This window comes from Bactrocera neohumeralis, chromosome 2 (genome assembly GCF_024586455.1).
Source record: "Bactrocera neohumeralis isolate Rockhampton chromosome 2, APGP_CSIRO_Bneo_wtdbg2-racon-allhic-juicebox.fasta_v2, whole genome shotgun sequence".
NCBI lineage: Eukaryota > Metazoa > Arthropoda > Insecta > Diptera > Tephritidae > Bactrocera > Bactrocera neohumeralis.
In genome coordinates, this window is record NC_065919.1 from 90,305,033 (window position 1) to 90,329,983 (window position 24,951).

Here is a 24,951-nt window from a genome sequence, read left to right on the forward strand (position 1 = left end):
ATTTTTTATTGGCTAACTCAAATAACTTTAGCCAACTAAGCGAAAAAATATTGTGGCAGCAAAAGTGAGGCAGCAAACAAATTACAACACATGTGGGAAAAGTTAGCAGCAGCGCCACGCCTGTGTGTGTGTGTGTGCCGGTGTGTCAGCTGCCAACTTTCAAATGAAATTAAGACACTAACCATCAACTACTTTGTCACTGTTTGCCTCCACCGCTGCGTTATGCACTATACGCACCCGCACCGGCACCCGCACCCGCTCCTGTCGTGGCTTAGATGTGTGTGTGCTCGAGGTAGGTGGCTCAGCTGCGTGCAGGCTTCTAGTGCTCTTCAACAATGCTTTATGCACCTTGGCACGTGCATTTAAGTTTTCTAGCTTTTGCCGCCATCATCATCGGCGTAAGAGTGTATGAAGGTGCCCCGAGCATTCACTGCCGCTCCTCCCGAACCGGCGAAGCCCAAATGAAGCCGTACGTATACGACGTGGCGCACTGAGCACTTGGGGAGCAGGCTGTGTGCAGCCAGAAATGTTGCAAGTTTTCCTTTCTTGTTTTCTTACACTTCAACTACTAAGTATTTGCTTACTTGCCATGGCGGCGGCGGCATAAAACTTTAGTGGGTATGTGTGTGTGCGTTTGTGAGCTCGCAAAGAAATTCCTTTAAACGTAATTATGTTGCAAGGACATTTTCATTGTAAAAGTTGCAGGGGCATGTTTTTTGCTTAACTTTTAATCGAAAGCATTTGTTTGTGGCTAACACTGCAGCTGTTGAAATTACTTTAGAATAGTCTGCCAGAACTTGAAATGCCTGCTTTTTGCTCGCTTTTATTAACCCGCACACACGTGTGGTGCAACTGCTGTATTACTTTGGCAAAGACAACATGACTAATTGAATTGGTTCGACCGAATCTGCGGTTAGAACGTAGTGCAATTAATCTCGAAAAAACTCTGTTTTGGATGTGGAAATAATTTCACTACGATATTTGATATGCCTACAGGGGTTACATGGGTTTCCTCGAGAAAAACACAACCTTTTTCAAAATTTTTTCCTCATGTAGAAAATGGACTATTTTATTAAATTTTTTTGTGACAAGCATACACTATAAAAAAGAAATTCTGAAATATTTGAAAAAAATATTTTATACTCGGGCATTGCGACGCCATTTCCGGAGGCACTCGGACTTTCGGTAAAAAGGTGCGTCCGCGTTGGCAGGAATCATCTAAAAAAATAAACCTTAACTTAAAACTAGGACGAAGGAAAAAACTGAAAATTGGATTTTTGGCAGACATTTTTATAAAAACATGAAAATTTTAGTGAAAATTTTGCGACATTTCTAATAGTTGTAATCCAAAAAAAAAAAAATAATCGTCCAAGTTTTTAAGATTTGTATCTGAAAGACCTGTGTAAAACTTCATCGGTTGAGTAGTTCTCGATAAATTTTGAGAAAAACGCGTTCAAAAGCGGTAGACATAGCCTAGCTAGCCTCGAGCGCACAAGTTCTCAAGACTGTATCTCCGAAACTATTTGTCGGATCAACTTGAAAATTGTGAAAAATATTCTGGATCTATTATAGAACTTAATAAGGCAATAAGGCAAACGAATTTTGAAACCCGCAAACCCATGTAACCCTTTAAAACAAGTGATATATTATAAGTTATCAATTATCTAATCAAAATTAATGTTACCTCAGAAGTATTTTGATTATGTCAGATTTAATATCCGTGATTCAATTAGTATCCACAGATTTCCTAAGGCTCTCCGAAATCGATTCAATTTGTACTTGTTTAATTGATTAAGCGAAGCCTGACTTTATCTATGGAGAGGTCAGGCTTGAACAAATTATTCCATTAAAGGGGTTTTCTTGTCTAGAAGCCCGACTTTCTTACGCTTTTTGGCAATTGATGAAAAATCATATACAATTTGTACTATAATTTTTTATTTATGTATGAAGAGTACACAAAATTTATAAAAAAAAATTATTATAATTTTCTTCATTGAGTTATGTATCCTTGAAGTAGAGGGTGAAAAATGCCATGAACGCTATGATATCTACCCTTGTGGTCATTGGAAAAGTAAATCAATGATGGAAAATTTATCAGTATGACGGTCGCTATCTTAAGAAGCTGCAAAACTATATTTTTTGCATAAAACGGCAGTTACTTAAATGTAAAAATGTTTTCAATACTTTTTTAACTTTCTAAAATTTTTTACAAATATTAAAAATTTAAATTTTTCATTTGTTGAGATGGAGAGATTTTAAAGAATATCCATGCTATATTTCAGGTAAATCGACTTATTAGAACTTGATATATTATGGCGACCGCATGGAAAAAAGTAGTTTCGAGAAAAACGCGTTTGAAGTTTTATGTTAACTTTCAGGAAGTTGCCACAACCCACGATACTAAAATGGATTTACCATCGGAAATAATTTGAATTTTGAAAAAGCCTTTTAACGAATTATTAAAAAACCTATTTTCAACCCTCTCAAAACAGTGTTCTTGTGAGCACCTAATGACCGTGGATTCACCTGGCTTTTAAAGCATCAGGCCAATTGGTCTACAATAAGTTTTTATATTATGCAGCGATCTCGTTTTAAGCTACATATTCTACTCGCTTCAGCGTGCTGCCCTGAATTTTCGCAAACCATTGTGAAGACTTTTATTGCGGTAATTTTTTAAGTGCAGCCACTTTAGCTTTTAAATACAGCAATCAGCTGAATCCAATTATAAAATACACTGCAATTTACATAAACGCTGCTTGCCACATTTGCCACTGCTGGCGCTGCAGCCACTAAAACGCCAACGCGCTACAAAATCTACTTAATTAAAGTTAATGTGCAGTGGCACTTGCATAGCAAAGAATACAGTATTCAAACGTCGCTACGTGCATTTTGTAGAAATGTGCAACATTTAAAAGTCAAACAAGTGATTTAAGCAGCCGCCGGAAAACACCAAAACCTTCAAATCTCGAGCAGACCAGTAGCGTTTGAAGTCTCTTTGGCGGTTATGTAATTTTTGCAGCCGCGTCAGTTCCACATGTAGACAGTTATGCCGCTTATGTGAGGACCACTGTATGTCGATTATGCTGTGGAAAAATATAATAAACCAACGGATATGAGCATAAAATGCACAAGCAAGGATAAATAACTAAAGCGCGATGTAGGAACATATCCAACCCTGCAGTAAAGCCTACAAGCTCAATGGAAATGCCCTGTTTCACAATCAGGACACAGAGAGTCAGTGTAGAGTCCCGGTGTAAAGAAGCTTGAACATTCATAAAAATCATTTTAGTAATGGTAGTCGATGTTTTCAGAGACTTCTCCGGTTGTTGCTGACAAAGATAATGTAGACAGTTTGGCTGGTTCCATCCACACAGGAGATATTGAAGCAATAGCAAACAAGAATCTAATATGTGATTCGTATAAGAAATCTGAAGCTAAATATTGTTTGAGAGCAAGTAAAAATAAAGGAGAAGAGCAAATTTTAAGATCAATAAGAAATGCCTTTTTAGGTGGCTTTAATAACTGTACAAAAGTAATAACTGTGGCGATGAAGTTTTATTTTTCCACTGGCATACTAGTTCTACTTTGGCCGAATTTCGTCATCGCTGAGCTGATATGGATTTTACTTACTACATACTTATATATAATATATTTATACATATATGTATGTATTTATGTCCCTATATACGAGTGCTCGTATGTTAAGGTTAATGCGCCCGTCCAACGCCTTGTTCATATTGTTGCGGCGATGCAACTTTTCTCATTTAGCTGCATAGCATTTTATTTTGCTTTATCGTTGTTCGTTTTCTTCTTCCATTTTTGATGAGAACATGCGAGCATTTTGCACAAACTTGCGGCTGTGCGGACCAGCTTGCAATAAATAACAACGGGAAATTGCATACTTACACATAGCCGTAAATTCATGAATGTATGCGCCTGCGAGTGTGTGTGAGGGGTGTGCATTTAAATATTTATATACCATGTATGAGGCATACTACATATACATACATACATACTATATGTGGGTAGTCTGTGCGAATTCTGCAATGACACTTGGGGGAAAAATACGTTTTACATCACAAATTAAAGTGCAACGTCGTGCATGCATACAAGTGTTTATGAAAACCGCCATTGTGTTCGGAATGGCCGAGCGCTGGATTTTCATGAGATTTGTGACTGCGTTTTAAACGTTCATTTTGTTTGTAAGATTTTGGTTTCGTTTAAAAACCTTGACTCACTTGTGCCCAACGCAAAAAAGCTAAAATATTCTCACATGCGTGACTGTGTGTGTGTTTCTACATTCATAATGTGTAATTATGGCGGCTTGTGTGCTTAACTGCGCTCAAACTGTAGCCTTGAGACCGGTCAACTGGCGTTGCATAGAAGAAACCCGCTCAGAAGCCAAAATATTTACATATTTTTTATGTAACGAATATATGTATGAATAAATAGAAGAGTTTTCTTAAAGCTCTTGACCACCAAGTCAGCGCCCTTTGCTCTGTAGTTGTAGATTCTTCGGTATAAAGGTGCTTCGTTAAAACTGGTAAGTTTCGGGTAGTTTCCCATAAAGTTCCGGGTAGTTCCGGATGTTCCGGGTAGTTTTTTATAAAGTTCCGGGTAATTTCGGATGAAGTTCTGGGTAGCTTCGCGTAAAATTTCGCGTAGTTTCCCATAAAATTTCGGGTAGTTTCCCATTAAATTTTGCATTTGAAGATATCGAAAATTTCAAATTCAATTCGAACATTTCTTTTAAAGCTACGATATTATTTCGAAATAGTCTAACAAAGTGCAAATACTGCGAAATTTTTCTAATCATTTTAATTTAATAAGTCTATAACTAAACAAATTTGTGCCCATTTGAGAAATATATTAAAAAGATTTTCTTACAATTCGCTGGAATTGTGTTATACCTGGTATAGAATATAAGAAATTATAAAAAACTTATTTGATTAAACCGATTAGAAAAATAGATTTAGAAATCAAAATTCGGAGAGTTCAAATTTATAAAATCATACATGCTTTCCAGAAGCTTCTAATATCTCTGCATTATAATATATAAGAGCATTTTCCATAAAGCCGATAAAATATTTTTACAATTGAACCTACGATTATTTAAACCGTGTCTTGGTAACTGCTCATATTACTATCTACATTTTTCCATTTTACGAGTTTGCTTCACAGAAACAGACATTCGCGCATATGGTCTATATATAGGATAGTGCTGCAATGGATTCCGGCCAATCTTTTTCATTTGCGGCAGCTGGAAAGTAAGTTAGCTGAGTATGGTTGACAGCAACAACAACAACTTATTACACTCTTCTCGCTGTTCCTATGTGTTGATGATAAACGAAATTGTAGCAGCTGCAGCGTCGGTTTTTCACGAAATTCTTACATTTTATTCCTAGTACAAATAACGGGGTAATCTGCGCACAAAAGCAACTCATTCGCATACGAAAAGCACTTACACACGAGTATATGCTCAGCAGTCTGGCCACACTCGCTGCATCTCCGCAAGTCTACCAAGTTTATATGTATGAGAGAAAAGTGGCGCTTGGCAGACAGTCAAAAACCGAACGAAATGCAGGGCTTGACTTTGAAGCTTCTCTGCAAGACTGTGAACACACGATACTCGCTGGCTTCATAAGGGGCTGAGGCGAGGACTAACTGTTTTTTACTTTATTCGCTTATGTGCTTGATGCATGGGGTTGTTATATCCTGTGCAAAAGAGATGCTGACGATTTTTTGCGCCACTTGGCTTTCGCGGTTAAATTTTTCAAAGTTTTAAATTGCGGGTTTATTTAAGGCGGACGTTGCAGGGCATACAACTTATGGCAGTAATAAAAAATGTGTATGGAACAAAATTATTAAACGCTAGTTTTTGAAAAATTGAAAATTAAATGTGAGCTTGTGCCTGAGCAATTCACTGTAACTATAAAAGTATTATATTTTTAATGCCCGAAAACATTTGACCAAAAGCCCAATGAACTGAAACCGTAAAGCTTTATGTGCGCTTATAATATGTCATAATGGAATCGTGTACATCGCGAGTGTGGGAAAATACTAATTACATCGCAAATATTGCGCCATTATATGGCAATATTATTAATGCTTGAGGCCTAAAAACTATTTTATTTAATTTCTAATTTGCGCTGCCGCCCACCTCCATCTCCAGCTTTCAACACACACTGACTGGCAATCACGCACACTCACACATACGCAGCTGTGTGCATGTGTGTGTTAATAGCCGTGCACTGAGCCCAATAGGCCGTTGCATAATTAATGATATTGGCATGAATGCAAGCACACACACACACACAGGCGTGTGTTAATATGTACTTTGCTGCATATGTTCTTTTAATTCGAAATTATATAAATGAATTATTAATATGCAATATTAACTGCAATGCAATTATTTCAACTTCGCGTGCTGGCCGGCGCGCGCAATTTGAAAAGGCGCTAATGACAAATGCTGTACACACACACCCACACACATGTACATATGTACAAATTCAGCAAAGCAGATCATATTATGGGATTACACTAATTGTAAATTAGATATTTATTATCAGGTTTGTGTGTCAACACTTTTAAAAAGTTATTAAAAGCGTTTGTAATTGGTGGATTTATAATAGCTACTAATGAGCCTCAACTCCGACCGCCGCGCTCGCAATTACAAGGTTTTTCGTATGCTTTTTTATGGCTTTAAAAATTTCCACAAGCAACTAGAACAAGTTGAGCATTGAAAAAATTAAGCAATTTTTTGCGGATCCTTCGATAAGTACTTTTTGGGTATATTTGCATGTAAGGGTACAAAAAGTCTCGTAGATTGCCCTTTTGGTTTTGCAGTTTTGCATGCCGTGCATAAAGGGCCAAAGATGTGATTAAGTGTTGTTGTTGTTGTTTAAAAGAGCAATCACGGCTTATTGGCGGATAATTAATTTCAATGACTTTCTACGCGGAAAAGTTGAGATCAAGGATGTTGCGTAGAGCCTTATGATTAATTATGCATGTTTTAGAATGTAATTTCTTTCAAACTTTTCTCATTCAATTATTTACCCAATAAAAGTAATTTGTGTGTTAAAAAGACTTCAAAAGCAGAAGAGGGAGTCCACTCACACCTTATGCTTAAGGCAGGAAAATTTATTAAAGAATTTATAGAAATTATTTGTTTTCATCTCGTTGGTATTAGCAGTCTGGTATGTCATGCCTGCTAAGCTGAAAATGCTAAATCTCGTAGAGCATATATAGTTCTAGCGCTAACAATTCTGCAAATCTCAATACGAGGACTCTGCTTTTCAGAAAATATTTATTTGCCATATTTAGTTCTTTGTTTTAGATTGTCTTTCGTGTTTGTTGTTCCATCTGTTATTTTGAGCTTTTTTGATTTTTGGTTTGATTAAAAGCTTCCACCTTGGAGGCAACGAAGAAAAATACTAATATTTAACTGACTCTTCTGGAGAGCTGCAAAATATAAAAATTTACGAACACAAAATTTAGTGAATTTATTAACACCACAAAATTGGACATTTAACGAGCAAAAATAATTTATGCTTTACAAAAGAAAACAGCGAAAAGCGCCGAAAATGTCGACGACAGTATCACGTATCGCCCATACCAGCTCCGATACTCCTGCAATTGTGACCCTTTCAGCGCCAAGTTTTAATTAACAAAAGGAAGAAACCCGCTGTCTCTGCATTTCTCCATTCGATTCTTTTTACTGAGCTCGTCGGCGGTTCTGGCGAAACATTAACGTATTCATGACACATAAAACCATAAACGTTGCTTTATTGCTGTTTCTGCTTGCGAAAGTGACAACTTCAAGGGCGCGAACGATCTTCAATATGAAGCAGTGGGTGTGTAAATCATGTTTGTGGCTGAATTATTTAACTTGCAGAAAAGCATAAAGAAAACGAAATGTTTTAAAGTTTTCTTTATAGCTGAGAAAAATGTTAATTTGTATAACTTCAAAGTAACATCATGTTGTCCTGACAATATGCGAGCCAACACACATACATGTGTATATGAAATTGTATAACACGCCATTAATAAAAGCAAAGTGTGACCCTAAGTCGTCTAATTACAGCTCCCGCTGAAATTAAATTAAAGAGTTGCCCTTTTGAAAGCAGCTTAATCATAAATACCAGATCATTTATATGTTAAGCGAAGAAGTGATTAAAAATTATTTATAATATCATACCCACCAAAAGTTGAACTGAAAGTATGTATTATTAAGCAAGTAAGGAAGGGCTAAGTTCGGGTGCAACGGAACATTTTATACTCTTGCAACTTATCAGGACTAAAGCCAGGATACCTTTCTATAAGAAATTATTGATCCGATTCAACCCATATACATATGTACAAGTATATTATGAAAGGATTATCTACGATTTTTTATAATACTCGTATACATATATCAGTTCGCAATTGGAACTTTGATTCACATATTCGATATCTGCGGACTTGAAAGATTTGATACCATTTGAATAATTTTTGGTCATAAGGTGGTTTACTTTCTGCGCACTATTCGGACAAAGTTTTATCCCGATACATTCGTTGGAGCATACCGGAAAGAGAGAGAAGAAGATGGAATATAAAATTATTAAATTTAAGATGCAGTGGAAGTAGTTGTGCTGGTAATCGGCTTTCGTTTGTTTTCGCACAAGAACATAAGGATGTCTAAGTTAAATTATATACCAAATTTGGTCGATATCGGTCGAGTAGGTTCTGAGACAAATTCGCTGAAATGTGGACGGTTCCACACCCATCATCCTTTTTCAGTTCCACCTCCTATAAAATTATCTTGTATCAACCCAGGTGTAAAATATATTTTTACAGTGTCGATTGAATGTTTAAGTGAGTTTTTTAAACTTTTTAGGCCACAAGGGCCTTCTGCTACTACGATACCTTGTGAAAAATTATGGTTTTATATTTTATTAGTTAAGTTAAGTTCAGTTAAGTTAGCTTCAGTTAAGTTAAAATAAAATAATTTCAGCACGCATCCTTATGTGTATCAAAATTTGTTCTCCAATAACTACAACCAGTTTATCTTAGGCAGAGTGCTCACTATACCTGCAGTAATTCATTGGTAAAATTAAGAATTTGCCACAATCTATTCCCAAAAACCCCACCTATTTGAAGACGACTGTCTCATAAATAGGTACGTGAGTTATGTTGACTCACGAAAACAGCATCATTCCCTCAAAATGCATCACACATGTGCGAAATCAAAAAATTCCCTCTATTCTTACAGTAAAGCAGCGTAGAAAAAACGCCTTATTAAAGTGTGGCCTAGTGACCTGAGGCGGGCATGGCACTATTTTCAGGCTCATAAAAGCGAAGCAAAAAATGGAACTAGTTGAGCATACTTTGTCTCCGAGAATAAGACAATAAGGCAATTGTTCTGAATGCGAGGTGTATACCGTCCGCATAAACAACCAACTAAATGAACAGACAAAGGTTTAGCTGAAAGTCGTACTAAATTTGAGTCAAAGAAATTGCTGCAAGTACTCGATAAAGGCGTAAGCAAAAACAACGAAAATAGAAGAACCAAAAAAGGCGAATTTGTATACTGAGAAAACAAATGAAAATTGAGGAAGCAAATGAATGAAAACAAATGAGAGCAACTATTTGCCGAGCACACGGAATGAAGAAAATTGCAGGGCAGCAACAGGAACAAATACGGATATACCTTTGTATCTGTGATATGAAATTCATGCTGAAGCTAGCGCAGCTAGCAACAATGACGCAGACGAAAACAATAATGGAAATACAAGGGAAAACAAAAAGTAACAACATCATGGCAGTAACAAATTGAACAATGCAATATGCTGAGCAGCACCGAGCTGAACTAAACTCAACTGAAATGTTTGCCATTTATTTATTTTGCCTGCTCTTTGTTGTTGGTTATTTCGACAGCGCCGCCCCTCTTCCGGTAAAGTAAGCAATTGAATTTGCCAATTTAGCAATAGCATGAAAGAATCAACTAAAACAAAGTATTTGGCGAAAATAAAAACAATATACAAGAACTTAATAATAAGCGCAAAAATTGGAGCAGAAGTAGTGAAATTTCATGGAGCGATCATTTAAGAGCAGGATATTTGCCGAACAGAGACATGATAAAGTTTTATGGGCAGCAAAGTCCTAGCAGCATATCCGGCGGCAGCGGCAGCGGCAGCGGCAAAGTAGCACGGACGGAATTCGTGTTACGAGGCAAGTAATTGATGTCCATTTCATGGTTACGAAACTGCTAAACCAAACAACATCGTAACGAAGAGTGACACGTTCCATTGATGAAAGCAGCGAAGAACTCGGCAACACTACTCAGGAAAGTTGTAGCAGAGCACCGCCGAGGCAGCAACAGCGCACAGTCAGAGGCGAGAGGAACTTGCGAGTTTCATACGAAACGATTACCGTTGCTGGGCAGGTGCTACGATAAAGTTGAAAGCAAAAACTGTGTCGCAGAAGGCTATAACTACTACTAACAACCACAGCAGGAAAAAGAAAACTTGCTACCGGTGGAAATATATTAAGAAAATCAATAAACAAAGTGTAGAGACGGCCAATTAAATAAGAATACCTGCCAAAGGATATGGGAAGCGAGGTAGGTCAAAGCAAGGCGGAGGCAGTAAACTTCGGGAATGCTTCTCAATGGACAAACTTCAAACGGCAAACAACAAACCATAAAGGACAAAATATTAAAAAAAAATAAGAAAAGTAAAAAGTTTGTCGAGAAGCCAGGCATATACCAATATTACTACGCACACACACTTACAAACAGCTACATGCATTTGGTGAGCTGAGCGAGTTAAATGAAACCTTTCGGCCTGAAATTACACCAACAACTGTATAATTTAATTAACCGGAGTTGGCTGCGCTGGGGGCGTTTCTTTTGTACATGGAGCCGCCGATAGCAACCAACAAACATCGCTAAAGTTACATAATGCTTAGACCCACTGGGCGATTAAATTTGTGCCTTGTGGGTAGAACTTGAATTCTGGATCTTATACGAGTATATTCATACAAGTATTTTGTTGTAGCAAGTGTAATTTAAAATATCGAGACATTTATTGTCAACAAAAGTTCTAAAGAAGCAAAAGATTTCTTTCGATATAGGAAATCGGTATCATAGTCTTCCCAATAGCTAAGATATCGATGCTAATTAAAATTAAATTCGTCAAATTGTTGTTTTGCTTTAAATACTATTCAATATCGAATAGTAAAGACAAACGGCAATAAAATGTTTTACAAAGCGCTTGCAATGTCAAATGCAAATGCGCCTACAGCTGGTGTACATATGTGCACACACACCATATATAGACAATGTATTGATGGCACCGCCTACAGAATCTCTGTTTCGGCATTAAAAGCCATTTGACAATAACAACATTTCATTCGATTGCTCGTACAAAAGTCATTTGTCATATCGATTGCAAGCAGCTGGCAGCGCCCATCGACACGAAATGAAAACCAAGGAGTAGTAAAAACCAGCAGTAATAAAGCAGTCGGCAACGAACAGCGAGCAGCATGGAGACATTGAAAAAAGGACACACACATTTACAAGGCTAAATACGTGCGCACAGCCGAGTAGATAAGAAATCATTCGTATATAGCCGTGTTGCCAGCAAGCAGCCGTCAGCTGCTCATGTTTCGTCATTACGTCGCATGCTGTGTCTCCGTCATTTGTCCCACACTTGGATGCGCACCATTGCAGTTGCATCGCTCGGAACGTCTAGGCAGTTGAAATCGTGTTAGCCACTAACTAAAATGAAAAAAGCTGCGAAAATTGACTAAGCAAGCGCAAAGGTGGTGGCAAGTGTGCTTATGCTATGTATATACTATGTATGTATGTTCATCAGTGCATAAGTGCAGTTTTCTGACCTTGCATAAGAATTAGAAATAGTTATATTTTACCAACAAAATACCATGTGAGCTTTGCGGCTAATGAAACGTTCCTTCGCTTTAGCTGGTTCTAAGCAGATTTGTCTGAATTAACGCACTTCACTTTATCAATCCTTCTTTCCTTAAATCCACGCATTCGAACTAATGAAAGATATCAGACCAATTTCAATGCGTTCGTCTAAAACAACAACTATTTTCTACACCCTTATGAAGTAACTCAAATTAAAAGTTAAATAATTCATATAAGACTTTTCGATCAGACGATATTTTGATAGTGAGTTCTCTCTCAGGGTGAATAACTAGAAATCACGCACAACTACACAATTTAACAGAAGATATTAGTGCTTATAGAGACGCCCTGGAAGTGTTATTTGGAGTGTTGGAGAAAGATGTGTTTCTTAATTATATTGCTTTATCCTTGGGCTAGAAATATCTCTCCATACTGTTTTAGAATCTACTCCATTTTGGAGTAGTCGGGTTCAATTCAAAGCAAAATACTAGCAAGGAAGGAATCTTAATAAAACTCGTAGCGGATACAATATATGAGATTGGGTAATTTCGCCTCTTTTTTACAAGCTTTCTTTATTTTTGCCACTTCTCTTTAAAAGGGTTTCCCTTCACTTGGGCATATACAAATTTTCAAGTTTTTTTAACAAACAAAAATAATCGCATTTGCCTAGTCCCACAATAAAAATAGCGCCAAATCATGAAAAGGAGGACAAAAATTGTATAATGCGAAATAAAGCGCTTATTTTTCTCTTTCCGCTTTGTCAAATGTCTTGTAAATCGTTTTTATATTCACTTGGATGTTTTGCCCAAATGGTGGTTAAGCCTAGTGCTCTTGAAAGTGAATATATAATGAATTTTGAATGAAACGGTTATCACTGTGGTCAGTGCAGTGAGAATAAAAAACATAACAGAGAATGTGTAAGCGTTGTCTCGCACCGTTTCTAAAATTATTCAAGCTATAATTTTGCAGTAATTGTGAATGCTTGTACTCTTTTTTAACTTTAATAAAATTACACTTTCTCAAAAATATGTTTACGCCCTCGTTCTAATTAAGCTATTAAATAAAATTGAAAGTTCATAGACAACTTCCAAAACGTTGAAATTTTCAAAATTGTTCTTAAATTGAATAGTGAAAACTAATTTGTTTTTAATTTCATCCAAATATCTCAAAATATGCCAAAAAACTGAAATTTCTTTTACAAAGACGCACATTATTGTCCAGAAGACCACTAAAAACGACTACACTTTTCCTATAACATCAAAATAGCCTGGTTAAATTGCGATAACTTTCACTCAGTTAAGAGAAAATTAACAGAGTTGAATAGTATCTGCAAGGATCTGAAACTATATCTAAAGAGAATTAACAACCAGACCTGTTACTTATATTACATAATGTATTCATATACACACATTTCTTTCTTAAAATATGTACTTATAGATGGACTTTCGCAACCGTCGGGCTCTTAAATCTTCACACTAACTTATTATCAGCCCCTTATGTGAACTAAAACTTCACATCATTTATTTGGTTCAATAATATTGGCATTATTTCATCTGATTAGCGCAGCGTAGCTTCATTTCCCCTCACTCATATTTGTTTGCAAATCAAAGCTGAATTCCAAACAAGATAAGCAGATTTATAGCCATGAAAATAAATAATCTACAGAAACCCATGCATGCAGTCATGCATATGTATATGTATATATTTAGTACAAGAGACGTTTGTATACCCTGCAAAGAATTGAACTAGTTATTAGTTGCATTGCAACTAGTCCGAACCAATACCCAACTGTTCTGCTATTTGTCTCTTTTTTCCACATAAGCAGCTGTTGTTTCTGTGAGATTTCGAGTGTCAAATATTGCTCAGAAATATATCAGTTTCACTCCAGTTCAATACAGATACATAACACTTTAGCTCAATTCTTATTCTCAGAAACAGTTTTGTTTTGAATTCTTATGAGATCCTTCGAACTTTTATTGAAAAAATACTAATTTGCAGACTTAAAAAGTTTTCAAAAATTTCCCCTTGGTTGCAAAATATTTGCCGACTGGTAAGATGCTTATCTACAGTGTACTACAGACACATACATACATATGTGCACTAAGAGTTTTATGCGACAGCAAAAGCCACAAATCCTAATTGACGTCTCGCTGAAATTAATCATTAATATTTGTCGGCATAATCGCATTTGATTTCGCTCGATTTTTTCTTTTGTTTCTGGGCAATTCTTTCTTCTAAGCATACACATTTGTTATAGCCTTTGACACTCTGAGATAATTAACTTTAAGGAACTTCAAACTTATTGACAAACAGTCAAAGGCATCGCCTACATATGCACATACATATATTCGAAGGGTATAGGTCGGGAAGGGTATTAGAAATACGCTCAACGATGTATTCTTACGCAAACAAAATTCGCTTAATAAGCATTACTAAATGGAACGGAGAAAGTATTAGAATGTATCCATTGCATTACAAGAGAAGGCTTTTAATATATCAAATTGCAAAAGCAAACGATAGAATAAGCTTAGCCAAGCAGGCTACCATTTCAACAAGTGCAGAATTCCGTATTAGCTAAATCTGACGAATCCAAGCAATGGGAAAGATAAGAGATAAATGAATGAAATGAAATGAAACTCTCAGCTGATCGGGTAATATCATTGCTTATATGATTTTCTAATCTGACATTTGGAGATAGTTCTTCAGCTGAATCCTGTACTTTTTTCACACGACTGTAGAAAATCGGAAACAAAGTTACTGTGAGCATATTTTATTTTTAATATCTTCTCTTCGCTGGTCCCAAATGTCAAAACTCTATATGAATGTGTGTATATATGCTTAAGCATCAGCTGAGCTTGATATATAAAGCGATGTGATTAATTATATCAATCTGCAAAGAAGCGCCAACTCAGGCGCGACTCGGCACTCACACTGCCAAAACAAACGGATCTTTGTAAACAAACACAATGGACAGGAAAATAAATCGATTTCACATTCCTTTATTAAAATTAATATAAGAGGAAGAAGCAAACAAACGATAAGAGCAGCACATCCACAGACACGGCTGAATGCAGGACAGAAGGGCCGAGTAAGAAATTACCGCAATAGCCCTCGGAGCAAAGTATTCGCTCGCGCTGCACCGAACAATGGATATGAGCATTTTGTATGCGCAGAAAGGCAGAAAACCGAAAATACAAAACAAAAACACAGTCCATTATCTCTTTTCGCGATGAATGAATCGCTCGCTGTGAAAGCACACAAATCCAATGAGTATAATGAGCGTGCGAAATGCAATTAACAATTCCACTTTTCGCGCTGACTATCACTTCGCCAACAATAACAACCCGTAAGAGTTTCAATATAAACACAAATGCACACACACAGACACATACATATGTACATATGCATGTATAGTGAAGGCAATAATAACGGGAATAAAATCAAATTAATACAAAAACTATACAATATGAGAGTGGAGAAAGCCGTTAGTTGGTAGCTGAGCTTGCGCTAAGTACGTTTGAGTGTAAGGTGCTCGCAACCGATTGCTTGCTTTGCCGAGCCCTGAAAGGAGTGTAATTTTAGCCAGAGGGCAGGAGAGGCAGACTCACTGCGCGCAAATGAGCTTTATATCGTGGTATACTTTTGTGCGCTGGTTGGCAGGTGGCAATGGGTTCAAATGTGTATGGCTGAAAAGTTTTTATCATACCAATAACCGAGCTGAGAGCTGGCGGATTAAGTTCGTGTCAGCGAGTGAGTGAGCGAGTACAGCTGCAAGTGCCAAGAGATAGCGCGGCTACAGTGAATAGCTGGATAATTAGTTTTGGTAGCAGTGCTGCGAATACACTAACAATTGCCAATTGTAAAATTTGATTATGTTCGTTTTTCTTTGTGGCAACCACCTGATGGTACAGATGATATGAAATGACAGCGCTGCAGAACGCTGGTGCCGGCGATGCTAATGAAATTTTAATTCTTTCAAATTGGCGTGCAGTTAAAAGAAGCTTGGCTAATGCTGATTGGTTTTCCAAAGCTCGTGGCATTGCTTTGAAAACACAACACCGAACGTAGCAATTATTTGCACAAACAAAAGCGATACTCATTTATTGTGGAAAAAATCGATTATGCAGCAGAATAAAAGGTTTTCGAAATATGCTTGCGATAAATACATAAATAAATTACTGCTGTCAATCAAAGTGGCCATCGATTAAGCTGCAGCGAACTGTGGCGTTGGCTTTGTGCTGTCAAATTTCTTTTGTTGAGGCTTGTAGCTGCCAAAGGGCCCTAGCAGCTTGAGAACGCAGTGGTAATGGCGCACTCTTTACTGATTTAATTACTTCCTGTCAAATACACATTATGAACTTACAATTGGCGCGCTAAAGTTGGTAGTACTATGGTGCTGAAGCACGCTGTTTATAACAAGCCTTCCATAACAGAAGTATGTATATGCAGCCATAAATAATTACTGAAGGTCCTTTTATCAAGCTTAGAAAGTCTCAGGTCAATAGATAACACAAAAGTGAGAACCGAAATGTCAAAAATATATGTTTTTTTTGTAATTGCAAAATGATAGTAACGGTTCATCAATAATTATAGGGTTTTCAATTAATACTTTTTGGGAATCCAAAGAAATTCCTCAAATTCTGTTATATATATATATGTATATGGGCTGAACGGGGTATATTAAACTTGCCACGAAATGTATAAAAATCAGAATCAAAAGTCGGTGACATAATAAAATAAATATATTAATAATCAGTGTGACTAGCTGCGTCGGTTTAGCCATAACTGTCGGCATGTATGAGAGCTGATCCTTCAGCTTTTGAGATATCGATCTGAGATTATGCACACTTTTATTCCCAAGAATATCATTTGTCGGAACCGCCGAAAGCTTTTTCCTTTGACGAGATACCTTCACGAAATCTAGCATAGCATCCAAATCAAGATAAAAGTATTTTTATACCCTTGCAACCAGTTGTTAGAGAGTATTATAGTTTTGTTCACTTAACGGTTGTATGTGTCACCTAAAACTAAGCGAGATAGACACAAATGATCCGGATGACGAGAAAAGTTAGAATCCGGTTGACGGTTTGTCTGCCCGTCGATTCGTGCAAGCTGTAACTTGAGTGAAAATTGAGATATCTCGATGAATGAATCGATTTGATATGCAGATTCCTTAGTAAAAAAGAAAGTTCGACTACGTAGATGGGCGTAATCAGATCACTGCACGCCCACAAATCGCCATTAACCGAAATCCTACAAAGTTCCATAACTAAGCACTTAATTAAGAAATGTATAAAACTCTAATTTGATACAGGGAATCGTAGTAGCAAGGGGTACATGTGGGCAAAATACTTTGAAAAAGTGCGCGGGGGCCCTCCCTCTAACAAGTTTAATGTAATTATCTCCTAACGCACCTAAGTTACAGCAACCAAATTTGCTGAGTACAAACCTTATGAGAACTTCAATTTTTTCATATTTCTATGTCTCTTTGTGAAAATTAGCGAATTCGAACAATAACCACGCCTACTTCCCATACAGCACAATTTTAGATTCCACTTGATTCTTTTACTTTCCAGTACACAAATAAAGTGGCAATTTATTTAACGGTATGAAATTTTGCACGAATAGTGTCTTTTGTGTGTGCCACCATACGACTAAAAATTGTTCAAATCCAAAAAAACTGTTCAAGCCCCTAGGTACCGAATATTTGGACCCCAGTACCTAAAGTTGACTTTTGTTAGAAAATGTCGGTCAATGTGTGATATATATAACTGAAATTAAGGGATAATGGTATGTCTGTATGTCAAAAATGGGTTGAATCGGACAAATAATTCCCTTAGCTCCCATATACTTAATGATTTCGAAATTCGGGGTGACTTTGTACTGCGTATATCGGCCAATATGTGAGTTATCTCAATGAAAATAAGGGAGCGTGTTTTATTTATAACAGTGTATCTTTCCGCCTACTGACTGTGTTCTATATGAACTTAGCCCTTAATTACTTGTTTCTTATCCGTTTAATGTATAAAAAATGCAACTGTGACGGTATTACAGCTTCGGAGAAGCCGAAATTAACTTTTTTTTGCTTTCCGTTAAAAGTAAATTAGATAATTAAATATATTAGTAAAAGTGTGTCTATCAAATTAGAATACTATTTAAACATTAGGGCATTTCAGTCCAAGACAGCCAATTATTTCGCAAAAAATTAATCCTGATTTCATTCCTCTACGACAGAAAAGCAGAACTGCGAAAAAATCCGGTTGACATATTCATAGTATCGTTATTAAAATTACCCCATTAATATCTACCTTTTGGTAACCGAATTTAATCGCTATTTTCTTATTTATTTACATTTTTTTAATTTTTTATCCCGTCTTATACGTCTATAGAAAGTCTAAAACTTCTTATGATACATTCACATTCACCTATTTAACTGAAGCCTGGCTTATAACAATGTATGACTATACAGTATAACGAAGTACTAATATTGTATACATACATATGTAGAATTTTCGTATCTTTGTGTTACAAAATAATAAGTTTAAAATAGCACCGTTAGTAACTACTCAGTTATTTAATGCTTACTGTGACAGAGTTAGATTTCATTCTACCCAGTGTCCCACTGACATTTGCTTTCACACAAGTCCGCCACTCCTAAATGAATTGCCCGAAGAAATATGGACGGAGGTATTCGTGACTCCATAGTTCAGCAATTACTCATGTTTATCGCCAAATAACAAGAGAGGAACTTAGCACACCGACCACCGACAGCAACACTATCACCACTTTGCCATCGCAATCACCTATTACTCTTTTCATCTTCATCATCGCAACCAGCAATCAACATAATTTTAGGTTTATTAGACAGCTTGCGCTTATCCCTGCACACATCGGCTAACATTATTGTGTGGCAAGCGAGAGAGCCAGCTTTTGTGCCTTTGTTGCGTCATCCACTGCAGTGGCCATCAATAATCATCGCTCCTACGGTAATACAATTCTAAACACCTCAGCCAACAAAGACGGCACAGCCACTGAGGGTATCGCCAACACGTCGAAGCCAACAAGGCCCTAAGTCAAACAAACAGTTCACGATGGTTCAAATTAAGAGCAGCTTATTTGGAGTTAGTTCAATGCCAGTGTCAGCTGCTGGGACAGTTTATCTCGAGTTTCACTCGGTGCGGAGAAGAGTTCGTGCCGCACAGACAAAGGCCGCAAACCGCATTACAAAACATGTACACAAATACACAGGGGAGAAGTTGGCTGTTTGGTTGGTGTGAGGTGCGAAACGAAAGCAGTAGCCGCAAAATAAGTAAGTCAGATAAAGGAAACAACAGCAACAAAGGCCGGCTGCCATTATAGCAACAGAAAGTTTAAGTTATATTTTAGTACATCTATTTAGGCGTAAATTTTCGGTCTTTGTTGTACCTTCAAGTCCACTCGCCTGTGTACGTATTTCGTCTGCTCTGCTCATGTGTGTGCGCGTGTGTGTGCGCACAACCTAAGTGCAGGCGACCATAAAAATTGATTTATATGCCCCATGTGATTTTATCACCCATGAAAACGCCTTGAGGCGCCAAACGAAATCCTGCCTTTCATTGAGTGCTCAACGTGTTTGTTGTTGTTATTGCATTGTGGCACAACAATCTACTGAATGGTCTAAACATAAGTATTTGCGAAGAAATTTACACAAAAACGAAAAAGATTTTACACCTTGAATAAGTCCAAAGTGGCAACAACCATTACAATTGCCACAATTGGTTGTGTGGCAATGCCGGAGAAAGACGACCCAAATTGAAAATACCGCTATGTATGCATATGCCCCGGCATTTGTGCAGACGGATGTGTTTTCCATTTAAATAACCCAAATATGCGACAATGTGTTGAAGGCGAGTCGGCAAGCAATGAACGAAGGATGGCTGGCAGTTCAGCGTCGGCTTGCTGATGCTGTTCGGCACTTACTTGCCACTGTTGTTGGGGTTGTTGCTGCTGTTGTTGAAGCTGTTAGGTCGATGATATCTTTGGGTCATTTATTGATTGTATATCAGATTAATATCTCGATTGTTACGACCGCAATGCAATTTTCAATACCACACAAAGCCCAAGTCACATACATGCACACACATGTTCACACTTACATATATCTATGTATTGTATTCATGTATTTATGCACAAATGGTACGGGTGTTGTCGAAGACAGCTTATTTGAAAGCTTAGCAACCATTTTGGAAACATCACCCCCCACTACCCACTTCCTATGCCCACCTAACTGTATCATTGGGTTTTAAGTTATACACATGAAATATGTATCGAAAATTTGATCAAACGTAATTTGATTTCTGCTGAAAGTGTAGACAGATTGCTCAAATAATTACATGAACAATTTTGGTTGTGCTGTGTTTGGGGAGCTTCTTTGGGAAGTTGCAAAAACAGGGTATATTAAATTTGCACGAGCTCTGATGCCCAGAAGGGAACGTTCGAGACTATAAAATAAAAATCGTCAGCATGACGAGTAGATTTAGCTATGTCCGTCTTATATAGACCGGGCCACTATACCTGGCATTCAAACTGTCCCACCAAAATGAAGATTTTCATAAAAGATATTTGCCCTTATTAATTAGCATTCATTCTACTTGGAAGATGCTTATGTCAAATAAGAGAATAGAAAAAAATATCATTATGTTTTCCGACCGGCTATATTTTCTAATATAGTTTGTCTAAGATATACCTATAATTTATATTTATCTTTAACGGACATCGAAATCACTTAACGGTAGGCCCAAGAAAGGAGATATCGACGGGCTCGCATTATCACAAGAGGGGACTTAAGTGAGTTCGTTTCAACGGGCATGCAAAGAGGTGATTAGAAGTTTAACCTTCTACAATACCTAGAATGAAGTTGCATTATTGGGAACACTCTTGTGTCCCGTGGCAACTCGAACTCTTGTTCTGGGTAGTGGTGTATGTACTCCAAGTACGTCATCTACGGTGAGGGTGGTAATAAAGGTGCTAGTAGCACCACTAAAATTTGATTGGTAAATAAAATGGTCTCCTGATGTTCCTAAAAGGCGGCTCCGCTTCAAGTGAGTGACTGAAAGGATGGCTTCTGCGAAAACACCCAAGCAGAAGGCTCCTGTTGTGGTCCATAGTGCGGTGTATTGACAGGTCTGTTTCTAAAAATCTGTCTAAACATTTCCTTTGCCACTATATACTTCTGACAAATGAGATATTTAGTAAACAAATATTTTTATTATTTGGGCCTCAGTGACATCTTGTGGGCCAAATAGCTTTCTCGTGTTCATAAAACTGACACGAAAATATCACCAGCACAATTTCAAGTCAACTACCGTTATGTTTTTTCACCATTTTTTCCATCCGCTAAAAAATTCCGGAACAGCAAAATAAAATCAGCCAAATTATTGGCAACTTTCGCAGTTTCTTCTGCGAAGATAAACTATCAGCTTCCTCAACGCCAAACCGAAACGAGCTAATTTGATCAACTGCAATTCCACGAACGTCAACATAATTCACTTCATTGTTTTCAACTTAATCACTTCTGCAGCTCGTTGGGCGGTGCAATAAGTTACGAAACCACCGTTAGTTAGATTCACACATGTAGCGCTGTTTATGAATGGTGGATTGAAGACAGAGGTGTTTGTGCGCGGTAGCCTCGGTCGTAAGCGCCAATCAATTTGGAACATTTTTCACCAACTAATCTCATTGTTATGGCTTGTGATGGGGCTGGCTGGCACGCACGCGTGTAGTGGTGGCACTAATGGAGCAAGGGGCAGGAACCGCGAAGAAACACCACGGCTGTCAGTGCAAAAGTAGTAATTTATCTTAATTTACTCATCTTCTTCCACTTAAATGCCACTGTTGGCCAGCGTCGAAATGAAATCGGAGCTACACGCCAACACACATATACACATCCACACATATGCATGTACTATGCATGTGGATGAGCTGTCTTGCGAGCGAGCAAGCGAGCGAGTGTGAACTGACCAACAGCTGGAACAACCCAAAGCCAGCGGCAGAGGCCTGGCATCTTCTTGCTGAATTTTGCATGCTTGCAACTTCTGCCTCACACTGATAATTGCATACCTCCACTGCTTTGAGTGGCTGTGTCTAACAAGCGAGCCGAGCTGATGGCTGTCAGCCAAAAAGCAGCAGTCAGGTATTGTAATATAAATGAAGAAGAGGGTGAAAAATAGAGAAAAAACTGAAAGAGCGATGTTCGGCTGCTGTCTTCTTGCACGCAGCCTTCCCCGGACCTGTGCATCTCCTCGCCACATTACTCATTAGTTGCCAAGTTTGCTTATCTGCCGCTTCGAGGCGTTCAAGATGTTGCATGTCAAATTTTGTGTTTTATGGACTTGTGATGTATTATCGAGGGAATATCTGCAACGTCTGTTGGTGCGGCAACGAAGCCGAACCGCTCTGCTACATTCTCGCGGCTCAAAATCTTACCGAAAATTGCAATTGCCAGTTTTTGCTTGCGGTCGGTTGTTCGTATTTTACAATTCGAGTTAGTCATGCAACATTAAAGTCCAACTAAGGATGTGTTGCGTGGATTTCATATTGATAGAGAATAGCGGCCGCGTTTATCAACCACCAAAGCATTAATACCAAAATTTGTTTAAAGAGTTTAGTTAAAAATTCAACCTGTGCTTGTGCTCTAGCATTAGTTTAAAGCATCCATACATACGCCACATGTGTTCAAAAGCATCATTTATTAAACACATAAATAAAATGTCTCACAGTTAATCCAAAAAATATAAAGAAAATGTAAAGCAATAACACTGTTAGCATAGTTACGATTTTTTTCTGGATATTGAACAATCGAATTGTTTCTGAGGGTCTGAGTGAAATATTTGGCAACTTCGAAATTGTGCTTATTTCAAGGGAATTGTTAATTATAGTATTTAACCGCTTCTTCTTGTTTAATGGTGTATACAATGCTTATGCGGTTTTAGCTGATTTTACAACAGCGCGCCAGTTGTTCCTCCTTTTTCGCTGTTTGGCGCCAATTGGAGATTTCAAATGTCTTCCTCTTTCGCTGCTTTCCCTGGCGGGTACTGCGTCGATTACTTTCAGAGCTGGAGGGTTTTCATCCATTCTGACGACATGACCTATCTAGCATAGTTGTTGTGTCTTAATTCGCTGAACTATGTCAATAGCGTCGTATATCTCGTACAGCTACGTTCTATCAACGGCGGTATTCACCGTCAATGCGTAAAAGACCGTAAATCTTCTTGCGGACATTTCTTTCGAAAACTCGTAACGCCGATTCATCAAATGTTGTAATCGTCCATGCCTTTGCATCATATAGCTCGACGGGGATGATGAATAACTTGGCCTTTGTCCTTCCAGAGAGGAATTTACTTCTCAATTTCCTACTCAGACAAAAATAGCGCCTGTTGACAGTGACGTGTGAGCCAAGTCGCGATTGCAACGACTGTTTGCTTGATGACAAGAGATATTCTGTCTTTCCGAACACAGTTTACACAGCCGTATTAGTTTTGCGGGGATACCAAATTTAGACAGAGCGGCATAAAAGTAGCTCCTTTTCGTGCTGTCGAAAGCAGCTTTAAAATCGACGGAGAAATGGTGTGTGTCAATGATCTTTCTACGGGTCTTTTTCAAGATTTTACGCATGGTGCATATCTCGACAGCTATTGATTTTTCAGGCCTGAAGCCACACTAACAAGATCCAATCAGTTCGTTGACGGTGATTAGGTTAATCTTTCACACGATACGCTCGATAGGACCTTATTTGCGATATTGAGGACGCTTATTCCACGGTGTTTGGCGTTGATTATGGGGCCCCCTTGTTGTGGATTGGGCATGCTTGTTCTTGTTATTTCTTCTCCGCCATATTTGTATTGCTTGGCGTGCAATCCATCGTTCCCTGTCGCTTTGTTGTTCTTTAGACGGGTAATTACTATTCGAACTTCTTCATGGTCGGGCAATGGATCGTCTGTCATCTGTTGGGAAATCAGGTTCACCATCTTCAGGTGTTATGCTTTTACTGCCATTTAGCAGGATGGAAAAGTAAGAAGAAAAAAATAATACTATAGTATGAAAAAATTACTACATATATAAACTTGATTTTTTTTAGCAAAATTTATTCCAAATAGTGAATTTTTTCCCTTTATTTTATCACAACTAAAGATTTCCATTTCTGCTCTTCTTTTCAGTGCCCTTGACGCCGGTGCAAGGCGTGCTGGGTCGACAAGCGATGCTGCCTTGTGATATTTCGCCAATGGAACGGGACGATGCAGTTTACATGGTGCTGTGGTTTCGGGAGGGTGATGGAGAGCCAATCTATAAGTAAGTTCTATGAGCAACATCAGCATAATTTGCGTAATATCAAATATGCTTCATAAGAACTACACACTTTTGTGTAATGTGTTTCGCCTAAAACTCAAACTATTTTCAATATTTGAAACAGCTTCGACGTGCGCGGCCGTCAATTTGGACAGGCGCGGCTGTGGTCTTCCGAATTGGCATTCGGGCCACGCGCCTACTTCAGCAGCACGTCCCACCCGGCACAGCTGAAAATCGATAACGTACGCATCGAGGACGAAGGCGTCTACCGGTGTCGTGTGGATTTTCGCAATTCGCCGACACGAAATCTGAAAATCAATCTCACCGTCATTGGTAAGTATTCAATAGAGGATTATGTAAATGAATGCAGTGGATATTAATATATGAGGCCCAACGAAAATTTATCTCGCAAATGTGTGCGTGATTAGCTGTGGGCTTTGCCTACAAATGGATATTGGACGCAAATGGCGAATTAACGACGATCAAATGGACAGAATATCTGCAAATCGATTTGGACGACTATTCCCAAACATACTTTCGCCCTTCCTCCCCGCCCAAGCACACACCCACACCAACATGTACACCGTAGTCAACCGCAGCAAAAAAAGCTGACTTGATTCTACCAACGTACACAAAGGGTCTGGCATTTCATGCATTCTTCCATTTTTACTTCCGCACACACATTGTCCTGCCGCTCGTCTGTGTGTGCAACAATCATT

The 24,951-nt window shown here is 38.0% G+C and overlaps 1 protein-coding gene across 3 annotated transcripts in view; it reads left to right on the forward strand.

Moving 5' to 3' along the window:
• LOC126767718 (uncharacterized) overlaps positions 1 to 24,951 on the forward strand; it is a 125,872-nt gene that overhangs the window by 62,592 nt on the left and 38,329 nt on the right. For all 3 annotated transcript variants that reach the window (XM_050485264.1, XM_050485265.1, XM_050485266.1), the window contains exons 3-4: positions 24,103 to 24,235; positions 24,357 to 24,565. In XM_050485264.1, coding sequence (XP_050341221.1) covers positions 24,103 to 24,235; positions 24,357 to 24,565 — 342 coding nt within the window. The remainder of the gene's footprint in view (positions 1 to 24,102; positions 24,236 to 24,356; positions 24,566 to 24,951) is intronic.